General features: G+C 34.4%; 2 protein-coding genes and 1 long non-coding RNA gene across 7 annotated transcripts in view; 2 read left to right on the forward strand and 1 right to left on the reverse strand.

Moving 5' to 3' along the window:
* Positions 1-20289, forward strand: part of CENPP (centromere protein P) — a 229806-nt gene that overhangs the window by 67471 nt on the left and 142046 nt on the right. The window lies entirely within an intron of this gene.
* OGN (osteoglycin) lies at positions 1224-18320 on the reverse strand. Of its 3 annotated transcripts, XM_081524396.1 has the most exons (9): positions 18204-18320; positions 17653-17712; positions 17425-17463; positions 16937-17185; positions 15449-15545; positions 8004-8162; positions 6034-6236; positions 3541-3636; positions 1224-2738 (listed from the first exon to the last, which is right to left on the reverse strand). In XM_081524396.1, the coding sequence occupies exons 4-9, from the start codon at positions 17108-17110 to the stop codon at positions 2568-2570; spliced, it is 900 nt and encodes a 299-aa protein (XP_081380522.1). In that variant the 5' UTR covers positions 17111-17185; positions 17425-17463; positions 17653-17712; positions 18204-18320; the 3' UTR covers positions 1224-2567. The 3 variants fall into 3 exon arrangements, with proteins under 3 accessions (XP_081380522.1, XP_081380521.1, XP_081380520.1); XM_081524395.1 differs by lacking the exon at positions 17653-17712; XM_081524394.1 differs by lacking the exons at positions 17425-17463; positions 17653-17712.
* Positions 9744-14288, forward strand: LOC145519718 (uncharacterized). Its single transcript, XR_014063842.1, has 2 exons — positions 9744-12904; positions 13049-14288. It is a non-coding gene; the product is annotated as an uncharacterized LOC145519718 (long non-coding RNA).

Below are 20289 nucleotides of genomic sequence, written 5' to 3' on the forward strand. Positions count from 1 at the left end.
GTGGAAGTGCTGGATTGTATGGTAATTCTTTCTTTCAGCTTGCACCACTTTACATCCCAACAGCAGGGCATGAGGCTTCCAATTTCTTCACATCCTTGCCTTATTGTCTGGGTTTTTGTTTTGTTTTTATTTTTGTTTTGTTTGTTGTAGCCAAACTATTGGGTGTGAATTGGTATCTCTTTCTGGCTTTGATTTGCATTTCCTTCCCTAATGATTAGTGACCTTGAGTATCTTTTCATGTGCTAATTGTCCATTTGTATATCTTCGTTGGAGAAATGTCTATTCAAGTCCTTTGTCCCTTTTTGCATCAGGTTTTTTGTTGTTGTTGAGTTGTAGGTATTTTTAATATTATATATACCTCACCAAATATGATTGGCATGTATTTTCTTTCATTCACTGAATGTCTTTTCATTTTCTTGATAGTGTCCTTTGATGTACAGAAATTTTTAATTTTGAAGTCCAGTTTATCTGTTGCTTCTTTTTTATCTGTGCTTTTGGTGTCATATCCAGGAAATTGTTGCCAGATTCAGAGTCATGCAGAATTTTCTCTTTATTTTTTAGTAGGAGTTTTATAGATTAGCTCTTAAGTTTAGGTGTTTAATTCAGTTTGAGTTAATTTTTGTGTATGTTGTAAGCCAGCAGTCCAACTTCATTCTTATACAAGTGAATATCCAGTTTTCCTAGCACCACTTGCTGAAGAGACTGTCCTTTCCTAATTGAGTGGTCTTAATGCCTTTTTCAAAAATCATTTGATTGTACATGCAAAGTTTTGTTTCTGGTCTCACTATTCTATTCCATTGGTCTATATGTCTGTTCTTATGCCAGTATCACACTTTTAATTACTGTAGTTTTGTAGTTACACATTGAAATGAGGAAGTGTAGAATCCTCCAGTCTTGTTCTTTCTTTCAAATTTCTCTTGACTGTTTGGAATCCCTTGAGATTCCATATGAATTTTGGTGGGTTTTTCCAGTGCTTCAAAGAATTACATTGAGATTTTGATAAGGATTGTTTTGAATCTATGAATTGTTTTGGGTAGTGTTGACATATTAACTGTTCCATCTTTTATTCATGAACACAAGGTGTCCTTCTATTTACGCATATCTTCTTTAGTTTCTTTCAGGAATGTTTATAGGGTAAAATATTTTTAATTTTAATTCTCTGTTTCTTTCATTATCGGTGTCAAGTATAAAGCATTATCTGTTTAAGATAATGGAGATCAGCATTTTTTTACTTTCATTATTTTATTATGAAATGAAAAAACATCAATAATGTTTGTTCTGGAAATAGAATAGAGACCAACTTGATTCTAATTTATAATTGATGTTGGAAATAATGTTGGTAATTTTTATGTACACAGTTCAGACTTTTATTTCTAAAGCACTGATAATTTTATATGCAACCCCAAAGCAGTGTGTAAGCTAAGAATTTTGAATGGGGTTTGGGCAAGAGGAAAGTAATTTTAGGAACTTCAATCTGGCAACAGTGCCATTATAAATCATCACTATTAGTTTGGAGATTAATTCTTATCTTTAAACATATCAGTTAATCATGGATCTTTAGAATATATTGCTGAGATGCTTTCTTATGAATGTATGGCCTATATTCATGAACATGGATGTGTATGGGTGGCTGGGAAGGTGGTATGCAGTAGTAATGCCACAGAATTTGCTTTGTTTTCATATCTTATATTTGGATAAATTTATTGATGAGATTCATTCCTATAGTATGAAAAATATTTTGTAGTTATATCATAATTGAAAGACTTTACAGTGGAGAAATTTATGGCTATATTCTGAGAAACAGAGTGGACTTTCATTTTTTTTAATAAGCATACTGATTTTGATGTACTTAGCTTCCTAAAATGTTTCGTGGTGGACTTAGAATGTTGATTATTAGATTAAATAAATTTTTGTACTTCTTTACTAAAGCTTTTAATTGTGTGACCACAAAACAGAATAATTGAACATTACTATATTAGCTCTTTGTCAAGAGAGTAAAATTATGCTTTATTTGGAAAGTTTGCTTAGGTATGAGACTATACCCTATTTCTCAGGCTAAGTAAAAATATAGTAGCTGCCTTAAAAGAAAGAAAACAGAGTTCCTACTTCATAATGAATAATGTATAAATCATAAAAGAAAGAAAACTGAAAGATCCTTAGAAATATTCAACTTTTCAAAGTCTTTGGAACATATGCCTTAAAAGCTTTAGGGATCCAGTGAAAGCCAGGAAAGCCAGTTGAAAGTTTCTTGGACTTATCCTTTAACTTTGTAATGCTTCTTAATTTTGGGTATTTATATAAAAACATACCTTTTAAGTGGTACTCTATTACGAACTACAGGGATTTTGTAATTCTGTTCAAATATTTTCACATTTCTATTTTGAACTTAGAAATTCAATCTTACTTTTTACTTGTTATATGTAAGAGTTTTTTAACATCCTTGCTTAAAACATAAGTTCCTTCAATAGTCAGATACAAAATTAATATTAAATATTTATGCTCCTTTAGACATTGTTGAGACAGATTATAAGTATGTGTGTACTTTAGCTATGCTGCATTGATAGCAGTTAAATGTATGACCCTACAGGCAATCTTTTTAAGCAGATAAAACTGTTGGGATGTTTTCCCAGGATGATGGGGTTGCCCTCCAAGCGTATCTCTTCAATGCGGTCCCGAATATAACTGGTGTCATTAGCCTTGCAGAATGTATCATCTGTAATTGAAGTTATGTTGTTAAACTGGAAAACAAAAGGGAAAAATTGTTTATAAACCCCAAATCATTCTTTTGTATGCTATGTAATGAGGACTGGCAGAATATTTTATCTGTCGATAAAAAGTGATTTTTAAAATACTGTACATACTGTATATCCATCTTCATGGTAATAAAAACCCTGTCTGAGCAATCTGAGCCTCCCTTTTTAAAGTCTACAGTATTACTTTGGAAGAACAGACTACTTGCTTTTTCTAAGAATAAAACTCATGTATGTAACAAATTTCTGAGTACAAATAAGATTATACTAGCTGGAAAAAATATCCTGTTGTCAACTCACAATGGATACTGTGTCCTTAAATATACTTTAAAGAAGTAAAAAGAACAAATGAGAATTCTTGTGATGGTGAAAGACCACTTTTCGTTTCTTTTTATTCCCTCTTCACTTTTCGATTACCCTTGATGTTGGACAATCAAGTCAGCTGGGAAGTCTCCAAAAGCAAGTGTTTACTGCTATTTGGAGAAAGAAACATAAACCACAGGTCTTTGTGTCCCCTAACTTCAAATCCACATGTCAGATTAACTAGGAGATGCCAGGTGCACACCTGGAGACAAGCCATACTGTAAGAGCAGACCTTGTAGTGTTCCTGATCCTTTGGTTTTGCTCTGAATAGAACTGTGGCTTCTGGGCAAGAGAGAGCATTTGACTAAATATTAATGCTTTTGATGGGCAAAATTTACATATAAATAAGTGAATTTCCTAATGAATCGTAAGATTGACCCATAGTAATTTGAATTAAAGTCTGATACTGTGAAAGGAGCAGTCATACCTGAAGATGAATTACACGCAGACTTTCTGGTAAATTAAGAGGCACAGATTCCAGAGCATTGTGATCCAAGTAGAGGAAGGAGAGGTTATTCAGTTTCTGTAAGGAAAAGGTGCTTTTGCTTGAGTTGATACCTGAGATCAGTGCATTTCTTCATGATTCAAGCTATATACACACATATATAAATATACATATGTATAAATACATAGATATAGACATGTTTTGACATGTATGTTCAAATCATTGGTATGATAGTTTTTGATCTGGTGAGATTTTTTGTTTGTTGTTTCATTGTGTTGTTTTGGTTTTACAAGTAGAGTATTTCAGTCCTTTACAAAGGGCAGTAGAACCCTGATGCATCCCCATGTCTGTCTACTCATCTCACATCTGAATACCCAGTGATAGCCAGCCTCAGCCCTCACGTCAATTTCTGAGGCTTTTTAAATTTGTCTTTGGAATAGGTGATGATGCTAATGCTTATGCAGGATTGTATTTGGATCCTGGTACTGCTATAACCTCTCTTGAACCTCCAGAACTTTCCATTTCAGCTCCACCAACTTGTAGTAGAATGAATAGTCCTAAGAGATGTGTGTGCTTATTAGTAAGATATCTTCCAAAAGCAATGTATTAAATATGTGGCTGGGTATGATTTTTTTTTTACCCCTCTAAGGGGTCTACCGGAGAAGGCAATGGCACCCCACTCCAGTACTCTTGCCTGGAAAATCCCATGGATGGAGGAGCCTGGTAGGCTGCAGTCCATGGGGTCGCTAGGAGTCGGACACGACTGAGTGACTTCCCTTTCACTTTTCACTTTCATGCATTGGAGAAGGAAATGGCAACCCACTCCATTGTTCTTGCCTGGAGAATCCCAGGGACGGGGGAGTCTGCTGGGCTGTCGTCTATGGGGTTGCACAGAGTTGGCCACGACTGAAGTGACTTAGCAGCAGCAGCAGCAGCAGCAGCAAGGGGTCTACATTAGATTACTCTTCATAATCAATAACCCATTATTGTGTATAATTTTGTAGTTTAAAGATATAGTTTCCCTTGAAAATAATGTTTTACCTTACTTTTGATATACATCCTATGGCAGAATTTGGATTTTTTTTTTCTAGAATTAATTTGTCGTTATTTTAACCCTTTCTTAAGCATCCTACCTGTGTGCTTAGTCACTCAGTCATGTCCAGCTCTGTATGACCCGTGGAACCCACCAGGCTCCTCTGTCCATGGGATTTTCCAGGCAAGAATTCTGGAGTGGGTCGCCATTTCTTACACCAGGAGATCTTCCTGAACCAGGGGTCCAACCCAAGTCTCCTGCTTCGGCGGGTAGATTCTTTACCACTGTACCACCCAGGAAGCCCTCTTAATCATCCTACAATACATCATATAAGCATCAAGCTCCTTTCTTCCCTAGTGGACCTCTTTACATGAATTAGAGTGACTTGATTTTACCAGGGGCTTTTGCAGCCTTGGGCATTAATCAAAACTAGAAAGTAGCTGACTTTATCATTTTGATGCCAATTTGTCATGAATCCCTTCTGTCATCCATGTGTAAAATCCAAAATATTCAAATATTTCTTTTGTAAATGTTGACCAGCTCCTGTAGGTCTTTAACATACCAGTTATTCAAAGGTTTACCTGCTCAAATTGTGTATGTTCAAATTACAAGCATTTTTTTGTTTGTTTTTAAAGTAAGTCCAGTTTCTGAAAGCCCCCTAAGAGTTCCTTAACTTCTGAGGAACTGTTAGGAATTATCAAAACAAGCTACAATCCTGTATTTTGAACAAGGTCTTCTGTTGCTAACCAGTAGCATGATTATCTCAACCTTTTATCTGGAGTTTCTTCCAGGACTGGGAATGAGTACTTCAGATCTATGGAAGTCCTGGGCTGAGGTGATTACTTCTCTGTAGACTGTGCATTTTGAGACAACCTGGCTACCTAAATCAAAGTAAATCACCTTCCCTTTTTCCTGAGCATTTATTTCTTGAATGACTAAATTAAGAAATATATTTAATTTTTACTACATACAGAATTTTGTATTAGGTGCCATCATGGAATTCAAAAGAATATCTCCCTACAGAATTCTATGGTCTAATACTTTTAAGTATTAAAAATAAAATTCAGTCTTTAGAGCATGATTTTTCTGGTGTTTATAAATTACTAATACTGTAACGAAGAAGAAACACAGGAAAACTTCCATTTTGAGGTTTTGGAGACTCTTGGTGCCATGAGGATGCGAACTTTTATATAAATAAATATTTGCTGTGTGAACAAGGGAAAGAGATATGACACCAGGTAGTCCCATGAAACAAAATGAAGTTATTTTAAGTGAGGTACAGGCATAAGCTAGACTTGAATAAGGCTAATAATATCACTATCTATTATGTAATAGTTTTAAAACAAAATTCTAGGCTATAGTTTCCTTTTCTTTTATCATGTTATTATTGGCTGTATAACAATGATATTATATTGTGCTCAGTCATACTATAAAATACTTACTTTGAATGTATTTGCTTTGATTCCTCTACTCTTGATTTTGTTATATTTTGCATTAAATAAAGTAAGCTTGGGAGGGAGAACTGGAAGCTTCAGTAGTTGATTTTCAGCTAGTGTAAGTTCTTCTAACAGAGAAAGTTTTGAAAAAGTACCATCTTCTATGTCTTCAATCAAATTTCCCGTAAAATCAAGTCGTCTTAAGTTAGCTTGAAGGAAAAATATACAAACAATACAGAAAAATTTTTTAAAATACATGAAGTTAAATTCTTAATCGTGTGGACTGAGGAAAAGCATTTATTTAACAGGTAATTCAAATTTCTTTTATTATTTTTAGTGCTTTGCAAAACATGTACAATTAGTAGCTCAGTAAGTTTTGTTTAATGAATACTCAGCATATACTCAGTGCTTGACACTGATGGTGTTTCTCACTGGAGTTCTAGAATTTCAGGTTTGGAAGGAACTTAAAGTTAATAGAGTCCTTCCATCCTTTTTTGTTTGAATTCTCAGTATGCTCAAGTAATTTGAAAGAAATTCTTTGTCGTAAATTATGGAAAGCAAGCATTATGTTTGATTGAGTAGAATCATGTAAATATTTTTGGATTTCTTGCCAGCCTGTTGCATTGTGATTATGGGTTTGTTTTGTTTGTATTAGTTGCTCAGTTGTGTCTGACTCTTTGCAAGTCCATAAACTGTAGCCCATCAGGCTCCTCTCCCCTGTCCCTGGCATCCTGTCCAGGCAAGAATACTGGAGTGGGTTGCCATTCCCTTCTCCAGGGGATCTTCCTGATCCATGGATTGAACTCAGGTCCTCCTGCATTGCAGGCAGATACCTTCGAATCTTAGCCACCAGGGAAGCCTCTGTGATTGTGGGTATATTATCTTAATCTCTCCATGCCTTATTGCTTAACAACAACAAAGGCCAAAATGTTCCCTAATTTGTTAACGTGTTACATACTGAGAGAGAAATTCAATATGTGTGTGTATGCATAAATCACTTTGGTTTTGTCTAGGATGATTAGGAGATATGGTCACTTCTCACTATTCAAGGTAGTCATCTATAAAGTTGACACAAATGCTAAATTAGTGAATATGGAACCATTGCTCCTAGGGAATATACAGGATTCGAGCCTTTCACCACACATTGTCATCAGCCAATCAGAAAATTTTATGTGTGTTTCTTTTTTAAAGGCATCTTATTTAATATATATTGTTGCTACATTAATATTAAACTCACAGTCAACAGCACTGTAACTCACTTAAATGAAGACTACTTAACACGTATTTTCTCTGGAAGGCACATCACAGCCTTCTTGCAGTTAGGAACAATAGACAGCACTTCAGCACTATATTTAGGGAGTGTTTTAAACATCAAAAAAGCCAAAAAAAAAAAAAAGTGAAAAATATTACCCTAGGTAGACTGTAAACAAGGTGCTTGTTTAAAGCTGAAATAAAGGACAAAGCATCTTGTTCCACCTCACCTGGATGACTCAAATTTTTTGCCACTGTGCACATGCCTGTGAATAACCATGAAAGTGCCAGAAGTATTTATTTTGGGGTTACAAATAAATTTTGTAAAGTAAGTGAGTTTGGAAACATAAAATACACAAATAATGAGAAACAACTGTATTCAATCATGGGGGAACTACCAGTGACAGCATGAATTCAGTATGGTTAATCTCATAAATGTGTAGTGGAGCCAGTGTGCATTGCTTGGCATAATTTTCTTCAGAAGCCCTTGACAAAATTGGAATATAGAAATTTTTCAGGGATGAGTGATCCAGGACTTGGACTTGACTGCAGAAGTAGTTGCTGTGTGTGGCGCTCACAGCAACACCCTCCTGGCAGGATACTTAAAATACCCCAACAGTGACTATCCTACACGTGATAGGCCACAGGTACCTAGAAACTTGTGTTTGTATGAGTTAAATAACTTACATGAGTTAACACTAATATTTTATTTAAAATTAACTTACGTATGTCTGCAAAATCTTTGGCAGTCAGCTTTTTAATTTTGTTGAATCGTGCATAAAGATAGGCTGATTCCTTTGGCAAAGGTGGTACAGCATCAATGTCAACTTCTTCACAGTATACAGAGCCACTTAAACAAACACAGAGCAGGCATGTGGGCATTTCTGAATTGGGAAACAAAATCATAAAAATCAGTAATTTAAAAATATGTGACCTCTAGTATTAAAATTCTTGCTATCATGAATGTTATCACTAATTTGAAAAGATACTTTACACAATTATAGATGATAACAGGAAAGATGTTATGGCCATATTAGCTAGTGATCTATATTGTATCTGGTAATTCAGCATAATTTTATTTTAAATTCTGTAATCCACAGTCTCTTTTATTCTCCTGTTTTGGCAATGATCATTTAATTGCTGAATTGATTGACAGTTATATTTCTTCAGTTGAATATCAAAAAATCATAAAGCTGGCCTCAAGGTAAGCACAAGCTTGATTTATCACTTGGAGTAGTGCAAACACATTTCTAATGAGTTTGTTGTTCAGTCGCTAAGTCATGTCCTCCTCTTTGCAACCCTGTTCACTGCAGCATACCAGGCTGCAGTCTCCTTCTCCTTCACTATCTCCCGTAGTTTGCTTAAATTCATGTCCATTGAGTCGGTGATGCTATCTAACCATCTCATCCTCTGCCACCCCCTTCTCCTTTTGCCTTCAATCTTTCCTTGCATCAGAATCTTTTTCAGTGAGTCAACTCTTCGCACTAGGTGGCCAAAGTATTAGAGGTTCAGCTTCAACATCAGTCCTTCCAATGAAACTAATTAGTAAAATAAACAAAGTATGAACTTGGAGTCATAGAGAATTTTGACTTTTAGCTTTGTAATAATCTCCTCTGATCTCCCTTAAACTTAGATTCAAGTAAAAGTCATTTCCAGCAACAACAACAGCAACAAAAATTTGGAGTCACTGTGGGCACTCTTAGAATCCCATTGTATCCTATATCACTCATTGCACTTACCTGTCATGCCTTCAACCTGGAAGAATTCCTTAGTCTTTGTTTTTCATAACTTTTTAAAACTGTTTTGGAAATTTTTGAATTTTTTAAAAATTTATTTTCAGGGCATTTATTTTGCAGAATATCTTTCAACTGGGGTTTATAAAAAAGGTTCCTCATTTTTCGCAGGAATACCACAGAAATCATGTGCATCCTCTGTGTCATGTATCTGACTCATTCCTTACAATGCTGTCTTGGGTTACTTGGTTCAGTTGGTGTCTGCCATGGTTCTCACCCTGTAAAGTTACTGGTTTTCGTTTTGTAATGAGTGTGTACCTTCTAGAGAAGTACTTTGAGATTCTAAACATCAGATTTGTCGTCAAACTTGCATGTTTTAAAACTCTAGTTTTCATCTATTGAAGAGTCTTACTTGAATCATTTATCACTGGGATAGTTGCCAAATAATAATTTTTCTGATTCCATCATTTCTTCTACATTTGTTAGTTCACTTTCTGATATGAGGTGGAATGTTCCCTCCTTATTTATTTTTGTCAGTATGAACTTATGAACTCCTTATTCCGTGGGTCATATGTTACTGTCATATTTATTTTGATAATCAAATTGCCCCAGATTAGTCGACAAGAAATCCTAAACTCTGTTTTGTCATCCCATAGCCTTTTTGTGGTTCAGTGATACACAATAAGTTGCACATATTTAACTTGTATAATTTATAAGTTGAATGTCCATCACCACAATCAAGATAATTAACATATCCATCACTCCAAAAGTTTCCTTATGCTCTTTGGTAATCATCTGTCCCTCACAGTAACCACTAATATCCTTTCTGTCGTTATCTTAATATGTTAATATTATGAATATATTAAGGACCAGAAACTTAATATATTATTTCTGAAAGTTTTATATCAAAAGAATGCAGTATAGACTCTTTGTCTGGCTTCTTTCACTCTGCATAATTATTTTGAGGGTTATCTATTTTTGCATTATCAGTAATTCATTTCTATTTATTATTGAGTTCATACCAATTTATTCCATTCTGTCAATAGACACAATTTATACAGTCATCTCTTATATATATTTGGATTGTTTCCAGTTTGCAGCTATTTCAAAGAGAGCTGCTATGAACATTTATGTATGGACGTAATGCTTTCATTTCTCTTCTATAAATACCTAAGTGTAGAATGGATGAGTCTTATTATACATATATATTTTACCTTTTGGAAGAAGTCCTAAACTGTTTTCCAAAGTCGTTGTGCCATTTTACATTCTTGTTAGCAATGCATATAAATTCCAGTTGCTCCACATTCTTCCCAACATTTGGTATGTGTGGTTGGACTTTTTATTTTAACCTTTCAAGTAAGATGTATTGTGGTATCTCATGGTTTAATTTACATTTTCCTAATGACTAATGTGCTGAGCATCTTTTTATATACTTATTTGCCATCCACATTTTTTGTGTGTGTGGTGAAGTGTCTATTCATGTCTTTTGCCTGTTTTTTAAATGGGTTTTGCATTATTAGTTTTGAATTATAAAATTACATCATATAGATATAAGTCATTTGTCAGATTTATGTTTTGGAGAAAATGTTTTCTCCAGTCTCTGGCTTGTTTTTTTTTTTTTTATTTTCTTATCAATGTCTCCTAAAGAGCAAACATTTTTTATTTTAATGAATAATAATTGATTCCCTTATAGTTCATGCTTTTTCTGCTGTATTTAAGAAATCTTTGCCAACCACAAAGTTTTTATCCTGTTTTCTTTCACAAGTTGTATAGTTGAAGCTCTTTATATTTAGATATGGAGTCTATTTTGAATTAGTTTTTTATATACAGTGTCAGGAGGAATCAAAGTTCATATTTTTGGTTTTTCCTATAACTAGGATTCTTTCAGCACCATTTTTTGAAAAGATTACCCTTTCCCCATTGAATTGCATTGCACCATTGTAAAAAACAAGTGGACCATATTGTTCAAGTATATTTCTGAACTCTAGTTTGTTCTCCCAATCTATTTTTATGCTAATACCACAATGTCTTAATTCCTCCAGCTTTATAATAAGTCTTGATATTAGGTAGTGTAAATTCTCCAAATTTATTCTTCTTTAATGTTATGTTTCTTCTAGGTTCTTTTCATTTTTATATAAATGTTAAATTCAGCTTGTTAATTACATAAAGCCTACTAGAATTTTAATTGGGACTGCATTGAATCTACAGATGAATTTGGGGATAATTGACATTTTAATGATACTGAGTTTTCTGGTCCTTGAATACAATGTATCTCTCTATATATTTAGGTCTTTTTAAATTTCTCTCAACATTATTGTCTGGATTTCAGTGAATAAATCTTACACATCTTTCATACATTTATACACATGTATTTTTTATATTTTGATTAAAAAATTAAATGCCTCCACTATTCTTTGAGAGCTTGCTTACTTTCTGGCATGCTGAGATGTCCCATACCAATCCTTGCCCTTTCCCTGCCCCAGGTCTGAAATCAGCTATTACTTCAAGAAGTACTGGTCAACTTCAGTGGAGAATGGTATTTAGAAACCAAGATTTGGGTGTGGTGTGCTCATTGCTACTGGGATCTCATTGTTTCTAGGATCTTTCAGCAAAGAGAACTGGGAAATATATTTATTTTTATTTTGCTCTCTTTTCATATATAATACGGAGAAGGAAATGGCAACCCACTTCAGTATTCTTGCCTAGAGAGTCTTGTGGACAGAGGAGCCTGGTGGGCTGCTTTCCATAGGATTGCACAGAGTTGGACACGACTGAAGCGACTTAGCATGCATGCGTGCATTGGGGAAGGAAGTGTTAACCCACTCCAGTATTCTTGCTTGGAGAATCCCAGGGACAGAGGAGCCTGGTGGGCTGCCGTCTATGGGGTCGCACAGAGTCGGACATGACTGAAGCATTTAGCAGCAGCAGCATATATAATACATACATACACACATGTATATGTATTTATACATGGACATACTACACATACATACATGTAAACATATATATATACCATATGCTCATATAAAAACATAAACATACCATATGCATATATACACATACATATTCATACAGGGAAGCAAACATGTCTATATCTTTTTCTGTATATCTGTATACAAACCAGGAGTTGATGCTGATACCTTTCATTCCAGTCCATTCCACTTCATCTCCATACTGTTCCTTCTAGCCTTCCCCCTTACCATATCTTTTAACACCCTTCTCTGATTATGAGAAACCTGACTCTCCTGATACACTTTGTATTTACTTTACTCAATCCTAGAACACACATTAAGTAGTTGCATTATTGTTAACCCATAACACTACAGAAAACAAACCTACTCATTGGAATTTCAGTATTTGTCTACTGAAAATATACATCAAAATACTGAGTTACTTCAGTTGGATTTCCCTTCCTGTAATGTGTTATGTTATTCATTTGAAATGCAGTTAAGTTTGTATTTTTCTGTTTGTCAGTTTGGGTTCTTTTTATCTTAGCCTTGTTGCTTTTATTTATGAATGTACTATATTTATTTGCTTATGTGAATATAATGTTGTTCTAAAATCCAATATGCACAAAAAGTGTGCTCAGAGAAGTTCTGCCACCTTTTCTCTGTACCCGTAGTTCCCATCTCCCCCTCCTTCTACCCCTAGTTCATCTGTAACCCATAGGTAACTAGTCACAGCTTAATTACCCTTCTTGAATTTCTTTCACACAAGTGTATCTTCTCTTACATCCCTTGTGTTTTTAGAAGAGACAGCATACTGTAGATACTCTTGCACTTTGGTTTTTTTCACATAATCTCTTCTGGAAATCAATCCATATTTGTTATAGAAATCTTCCTCATTCATTTTTACCACTGCATAGTCGGAGAAGGCAATGGCACCCTACTCCAGTACTCTTGCCTGGAAAATCTCATGGACGGAGGAGCCTGGTAGGCTGCAGTCCATGGGGTCGCAAAGAGTCGGACACGACTGAGCGACTTCCCTTTCACTTTTCACTTTCATGCATTGGAGAAGGAAATGGCAACCCACTCCAGTGTTCTTGCCTGGAGAATCCCAGGGGCAAAGAAGCCTGGTGGGCTGCCGTCTGTGGGGTTGCACAGAGTCGGACACGACTGAAGTGACTTAGCAGCAGTATTCCCTAGGTAGATATACCATACTTTTTTCAACCACTCTTCAATTTGTATATAATTAGATTGTTTCCAATATTTTGCTGTTGCAAGCAATGCTTCAGAGATTTTGCATATGTATTTTCTTACTTTTGAAGATATATCTTTAGGGTAAATTTCTAGAGGTCAGTTGCTATGTCACAAAGTAAATGCTTATTAGGTTTCATCAGATATTACCAAATTCCTCTCCGTTCTACCAATTTGCATTACTATCAGTGTCTGATACCCCACAGGTTTTGCCAATGGAATATATTAATATATTGTCACATTTTTGTCAGGTTAAAAAATTTTATCTCAATTTAAATTTACATGTGAGATTGAACACTTTTTATGTGTTTAAGTGTCACTTTTATGTCATTTTGTGAATTGCCTGTTCATACCTTTTGCCCATTTTACCCATGGATATTTTTTAATTAGTTTATTTTCTATATTTTAACTTTACAATATTGTATTGTTTTGCCATACATTGACATGAATCCACCATACCCATGGATTTTTGATCAATTTCTTTTTCCTAGATTTTTACTTGTTCTTTTTAATTTAGAGATATTAACTCTTTACAGTGGTGTATATTAAAAATATTTTTCTCAGTTTTAAGTTGTCTTTGGCTTCATTTATGATGATTTTTGCCATGCAAATATTTTTCATTTATGGAGTCAAACTTATTGGTCTTTTCTATTATCATCTCTGGATTTTGAGACATCCCACAGTCAAGTCATCTACTATTTAAATGGTTTCACTTTTTACACATAGACCCTAATTTATTTGAAGTTTATTTTTCTGTATAAGAGAATATAATTGTATCCCTTTTCAAGGTTGTCCCAGACTCAGTTTTTAAAAATTTCATCTTTGGGACTTTGCTGGTGGTCCAGTGGTTAAGAATCCATCTGCCAATGCAGGGGACATGGCTTCGATGCCTGGTCTGGGAAGATGCCACATGGCACAGAGCAACTAAGCTCCTGAGCCATAGCTACTGAGCCCACGTGCTGAACACCTAGAGCCTGTGCACTGCAACAAAGGGTAGCCACATCTGCAACTAGAGAAAACTCACAGACAGCAATGAACCCAGAGCAGCCATACATAAATAAATAAATATTAAAAAAAAAAACACATCATCTTTGCTTCAGTGATTAAAGATGCTCCCTTTGTTATTTACTAAATTTCTATATGTATTTATTTCTGTCTGTGGACATGCATTCATGCACCAGTATTATACTTGTTTTAAGTGTGGAGGCTTTAAATATGTTCTGATAGGTGATTTCATGCAGATCTGATTTTCCATCTGAACTTGAGGATCAACCTTACCCAACTCTTTAAAGAAGTTCATTGTTACAGATTTAGGGAGAACTACCATCTTTGTAATATTAAATCATCCTATCCAAGAGCAAAAAATGTCTTTCAATTTCTTCCAATCTATTTTCACTATGATGCTTTTCAAATTTCTTGAGATATATTTTCTGTTTTGGTTCATTTTAATTTTATTGTAGCACTATAGAAATTAGTGTGTGATTTTTTTTTTTCATATTGTCATGTGAAATAATGGTCTGTGAGAGAGCAATAATAAACCAAATAGAAACTAATAAGTAGTACTTTGTAATTTGTTATTTTATAAATTTTCTATTGTTTTAATTGAGATGTACATTATAATTACTTATGTATATAACCATCTCTCCTGTGAATTTCTTAAAGGCAAAAATAATATTTTATTTACTTTATCCTCAGACTACATGTGAAAGTGAAAGTTGCTCAGTTGTGTCCAACTCTTTGCGACCCCATAGACTATACAATCCATGGAATTCTCCAGGCCAGAATACTGGAGTGGGTAGCCATTCCCTTCTCCAGGGGATCTTCCCAACCCAAGGATTGAACCCAGGTCTCCCACACTGCAGGCAGATTCTTTACCTGCTGAGCCAACAGGGATTTGCAAATAATTGGAATTTAACAAGTATTTCTTGAATTGATTCTATATAGATTCTATCTATATAGAAAGTGTGTGCTAATAAAGCACACACTTTATTTAGGCTAAACCTAACTGAACTTTGGTTGTTCTTGAATGTTCCTATTCCTTGTTTTTCACTCGCAATGTGGAATGGCAAATGGTGAAAATTCACAATATACCTGTTTGACTTTATCATTGGAGATAAAATTCCACTGTTTGGATTTACTGTATCCTGAAGCAGTTTTGATAACTATAACAAATAAAGTTCCATTGTAAGCTACTTTTTAAAGCTCCTTTTAAAAATAGGATAATAGAGTATTCATACTTACCATCATTTTCTTTTTTGGGGGGTAATGGCGTTACACTCTCATCTTTTTGTAATTGAAAACTTTTGTCATCGGGTACTATTATCATAGTTTCTTTTTCCTATTGGAAAAATAAACGTTTATTATCAGGTATTATTTACAATTTGGACTGTAAAACTGAGGGATTACAGACAGCGTTCTCCCATAAATGTTCTGGTTGAACAGTCCCTCCACTCTCCATTTGTCTATTAAGTGGTGTTGAATTCTGTTCCACTTCACAAATATCTTGGTCCCTGTGTTTATATTTAGAGAGACTCCTAAAGCAATGTAAAGAGAAGAAGCAGAGAACTTTTTTACTTACTACTTTTTAGGGACCAGGAGATTTTGAAAGTATTCTTTAAACTGATTGATAAGATTGAAATCAGCCATGTGAGCCAATAGCTTGTTATAATAGGCTTTTTTTTTTCCCTAAGCACCTGGGAAGCATGACTATGTATGCATATATTATTAATATATACATATATGATAATAATGATACTAAGCATATTAGCCAACTTCATTGAAAGAAATTATAGTATTAACATTTGCTCATCTGTACTGAAAAAAAAGGATTATAACTGTTCACTCTTAAAATTTATCATCTTATTTATAGCAGAGAACTTTTGAAGGAATCAACATTGTTAAGTATTTGGCTGCATCTCTCATTTTCCATTTTGTGTGTGTGTGTGTGAGAGAGACACGTACAGACACACTGTAGGCAGGCAACAGATACTTATGTGGTGTATTAGCTTTTTCTTTTCCCAGTATTCATTTCTGTGTTCCAGTAAAACCATAAGTAATTGCTTAGTCCCTATACAAGAAGAATATGAAAAATGCGGTAGGAAAGTCATCCCTGTAGACAATGACAGTGACAGTAACTTGGTAAAATGATAGAGCCTAAATTGTTGAAATTGATTGAAAATCAAGCTCCAAATTAGTAGTTTTAATTTTTTGATACTGTGTAGTTGACATATGTGAATTATTATGAAATCCTGTAGATACAAAATAAGTAGTACTCTTCCATTTATATACTTGAATCACTTCTTCCTAAAATAATAAATCTTAAGCTGGTAATCCATCTTTATTTCTCCTAATACACATTTCTCCTATTTTATTTTAATATGCAAATAAAAGGCACTATGTAACATGGCTTAACATGTAAATCTCTGCTGATAAGAGATCATCTTTAAATTGAATTTTCCTTAATTTTATATTTCAAATTTTAGTTTTCCTTAAATTTTATGTTTTGGTTGTTACAGATACTATTTGGTTATCATAGAGTCTATTTATTAATTTGGGAAGCATACATACTTTAAAAATATAATTTTAGGGACCGTTATTTTGAATTGTTTTGAATCATTTCAAGTGCTTTTCCTTTCCTCTTACCTTATCAGACACATTTAGAAAAGACAAAAACATGCATTTAAATGGGTAACTATTTTAGAAATTAAATTTAGAGTAGAAATAAAATACCTTAGTACTTTTTCCATCCAGGTATTTATCCTCATAATCTTGGCTAAAAAAGGTTTCTTCGAGATTATCTGTTCCATAATCATAGATAATGCGTGAATCCTGCTGAGATGGTGGTGCTGGCTTTATCAGAGGCACAAACAGGAACAGGAGAAATGTAGATTGCAGAGTCTTCATTTTAGCAGAAATTAAGGTGACTGAAAACTAATAAGCTAGTGGCCTGCTGACTGTGGGACAATACTCTCTTTTTCCCTGGAAATAAAAATGCAGACCATCGAAGCAATATTTAAAAGCTTAGAGGACTTTTTGGCAGGGTGTACGCAGTAGGGGCCAGCGAACAGTATTTAACCCTTAGTGATCTTTAATTAGATGCTAAAAGTTTTTATGTATCAGTGATATTCTGAAAAATAGTTTCAGAAAATGGTTTTGGTTCTTTTTCTATCAAAAATCCAAGCAACGTTGATAATTTCAGTTTTTTAATAATTAGGTACCTTGAATAAAGGTATGCAATTGAAGTCTTCTTAGAATACCTGTAATATAAACAGTTAAAATGAAGACCCATGATCCTGTCTCATGTGAGTTAAAAATATCATATTTCAGCTTTGCTACTTTATAAGAACTCCTGATTTGTATTGGTATGAGCAGAAACAAGTTCCAGGAACAGTTTTAAAACTTAAACTTTAAATTTAACATTATGAAAAGTAGTCATTAACACTTACTTTTAGGTGATACAGAATATTGAAAGAGCCATAATTTCAACTTCTTCAGTTTTATCATTTCTGTAGATATCATTATTTTTAGTTAATAGCATTTCTTTTAAAATTGAAGGGATGAAAAATGCAAAAATAGTATTACAGACTAGAAAAATAATAGAACTTTAATCAAAGATTTCAAGGGAATGAAATGGGAAAGATTCTTTTAGGCTCACCACTGGATTTTATCTGGTGGTGCACATTTTATACTTTTTCTTAAGTAACTTCAGACAGAATCACTCAGAATTGCTGGTGCTGCATTTTAGATACTGATTTGTCAAAAAAAATCAGTGGTTGAAATTAAGCACAACATGGTTTTGTGACTTTTGCAGCACGCTGTTCTTGCCTGCATGGACATTCAAGTTATGCTATGATATACTTAAGTGCTTGTTAAAAAATAATTGTCCGAGGTAACTGAAACTTAAAAAGACTAAAGATTGCCTTTACATTTACTAAGATTGTTAGATGTCATATTTTAACAAACACTATTTAAAATAATATGTGAAAAAAGAGCCTACCGTTGTAGCTGTTTTGAAGTTTTTTGTGGTTTTCCTCAATAGATGGTCATGGCTTGCATTAGCTCCAAGTGGGAGGGTGAATGAGAAAAGCTGTGGAGTGATTTCAAACTGTTGAATAGAATTTCAGGGCCCAACAGCTTTAAAAGCAGTTTCCATGTGGTAGAGATCTTTGCCAACATTCTTTCTGCAGGGTGAAATGTAGTGTGTTGTACTAGAGAACTAAAATATTTGTAACTGCTGCACTCAGATTGCTTCCACTGATTATCATAAACTTCTGTTATTTTTTTACCTTGTGTAATAAATACTCATAACACAAATTATTTTTTAGTTTAGTCATTTGAGGCCCACTTCCCCCTTTATTTTGTTACATGTAACAAAAATTCAACTATCAGAATCAGCTTTTTAAATATAAATGTTACAATTTGGGATTTGATACTAAAATATGTTTTTGTTTAAGAATGATGAAAATGGTATTAATTATCTTAATATTATTAATTTTTTTTGAAGTGGTATTTAGATAACTGTGTGAACATCTTTAAAGATTAGTTTTATCACTGGTACTTTTAGCAATCAAAGTAACCTTTCTTTCTCCTCTTAGCTGAAATTTCAGTAAGTGTAGATATGAATATTTTGTAAAAAAACAGAAAGTGAAAGGATTCTTGTTTGTTTTCTTTTCTATGCAAAATTGGCTTTAGAGTTTTTTGAATTAAAGCTTGAATAAACTAAGATGTGAATACTTACATTTTTACTTGAATGTGAATTAGTTTAAATTTAGTTGTGTCTGATTTGGGTTGATTGTATGACTTTAAAGTCTTTGAAAATATCTAATAATGAAATAGCAGATATTGATTTGTTTTCTGTTGTGTGGCAGGTTTAATGGGATGTTGAGAAGTGAACTGAATAGATGTTGAATAGATTTAGAGAATCTTAGAGGTTCATAGTTTACTATGGTATACACAGTTTAGTACTTTGTACTACAGAAAATTATTTTGTGGATTGTAACATTTTTTTTTGTGAAAAGTTATGACCAATGTGTATAGTTTTATTGGCATTCATTCATTTGCTGTTATTGTTCAGTCCCCCAGTCATGTCTGACTCTCTGCAACCCCATGGACTGCAGCACACTAGGCCTCCTTATCCCTTACCATCTCCCGAAGTTTGCCCAAGTTCATGTCCATTGCATCGGTGATGCCATCCAGCCATCTCATCCTCTGATGCCCTCTTCTTCTTCTGCCCTCAATCTTTCCCAGTATCAGGGATGTTTCCAGTGAGTCGGCTGTTTGCATCAGGTGACCAAAATACTGCAGCTTCATCTTCAGCGTTAGTCTTTCTGGTGAGTATTTAGGGTTGATTTCCCATAAGATTGACTGGTTTGATCTCCTTGCTGTCCAAGGGACTCTGAGGAGTCTTCTCCAGTACCACAGTTTTGAAGGCATCAATTCTTCATCTCTCTGCCTTCTTTACTATCCAGCTCTCACAACCATATGTGACCACTGGGAAGACCATAGCCTTGATTATACAGACCTTTGTCAGCAGAGTAAATTCATTCATTTAGTAGAAGTTTATTGAGTGCCACTTCTCTGCCAGTACTATGGAAAAATAAACCCAGACAAGCAAAACTCATTTTCTCCCTTCAAGGAGGAAGAGTTTGTAAGTAAGCAAGAAGGGCAACAAAGAAGCAATAGAAGGCACAGTGAGCGACCTGCTACACAGAATATTCTGCAGGGATCTGGGAAAGGGTGAAGCCACTGAGGCGGCACCAAACTTACTTCTGTAGAGAAAATGAGGGAGTAGTCAGGGTAGGAGCAGACCAAGGGAGAATTGCTCTTGGAATGGGAACAGCTCATAGGTGGGGAGGATAGATCATTAAGATAATTTATAATCAGTTGTATATGGCTGGAGCTTAGAGGGAGAAAGAGAAGAGGTTAGGGGGGTGGTGCGTATTGAGAGATCAGAGAGAGTACTAGAGGTCAGATTAAGCAAAAGTCTTTTATACCTTGCTGTGGTGTTTGACTTTTATTTGTATTCAGTGAGAGACCACTGAGAAATTTTTTTAAGCCAGCGAGTGACATGATTCTATTTTCAT

The sequence above is a fragment of the Giraffa tippelskirchi genome, chromosome 1 (genome assembly GCF_054371585.1).
Source record: "Giraffa tippelskirchi isolate mGirTip1 chromosome 1, T2T-mGirTip1v1.2.pri, whole genome shotgun sequence".
In the NCBI taxonomy this organism is placed as follows: Eukaryota; Metazoa; Chordata; class Mammalia; order Artiodactyla; family Giraffidae; genus Giraffa; species Giraffa tippelskirchi.

Bases quoted from the DNA above. Each gene is read 5' to 3' on its own strand.
- OGN (XM_081524394.1), bottom strand. From the start codon at position 17,110: ATGAAGACTCTGCAATCTACATTTCTCCTGTTCCTGTTTGTGCCTCTG. The intron at 6,237-8,003 runs GTAAGTTAATTT...TTTTCCTTCAAG, and splicing joins CAAAGATTTTGCAGACATAC to CTAACTTAAGACGACTTGAT. The intron at 3,637-6,033 runs GTAAGTATTTTA...TTTTCCTTACAG, and splicing joins TCAAAGCAAATACATTCAAA to AAACTGAATAACCTCTCCTT.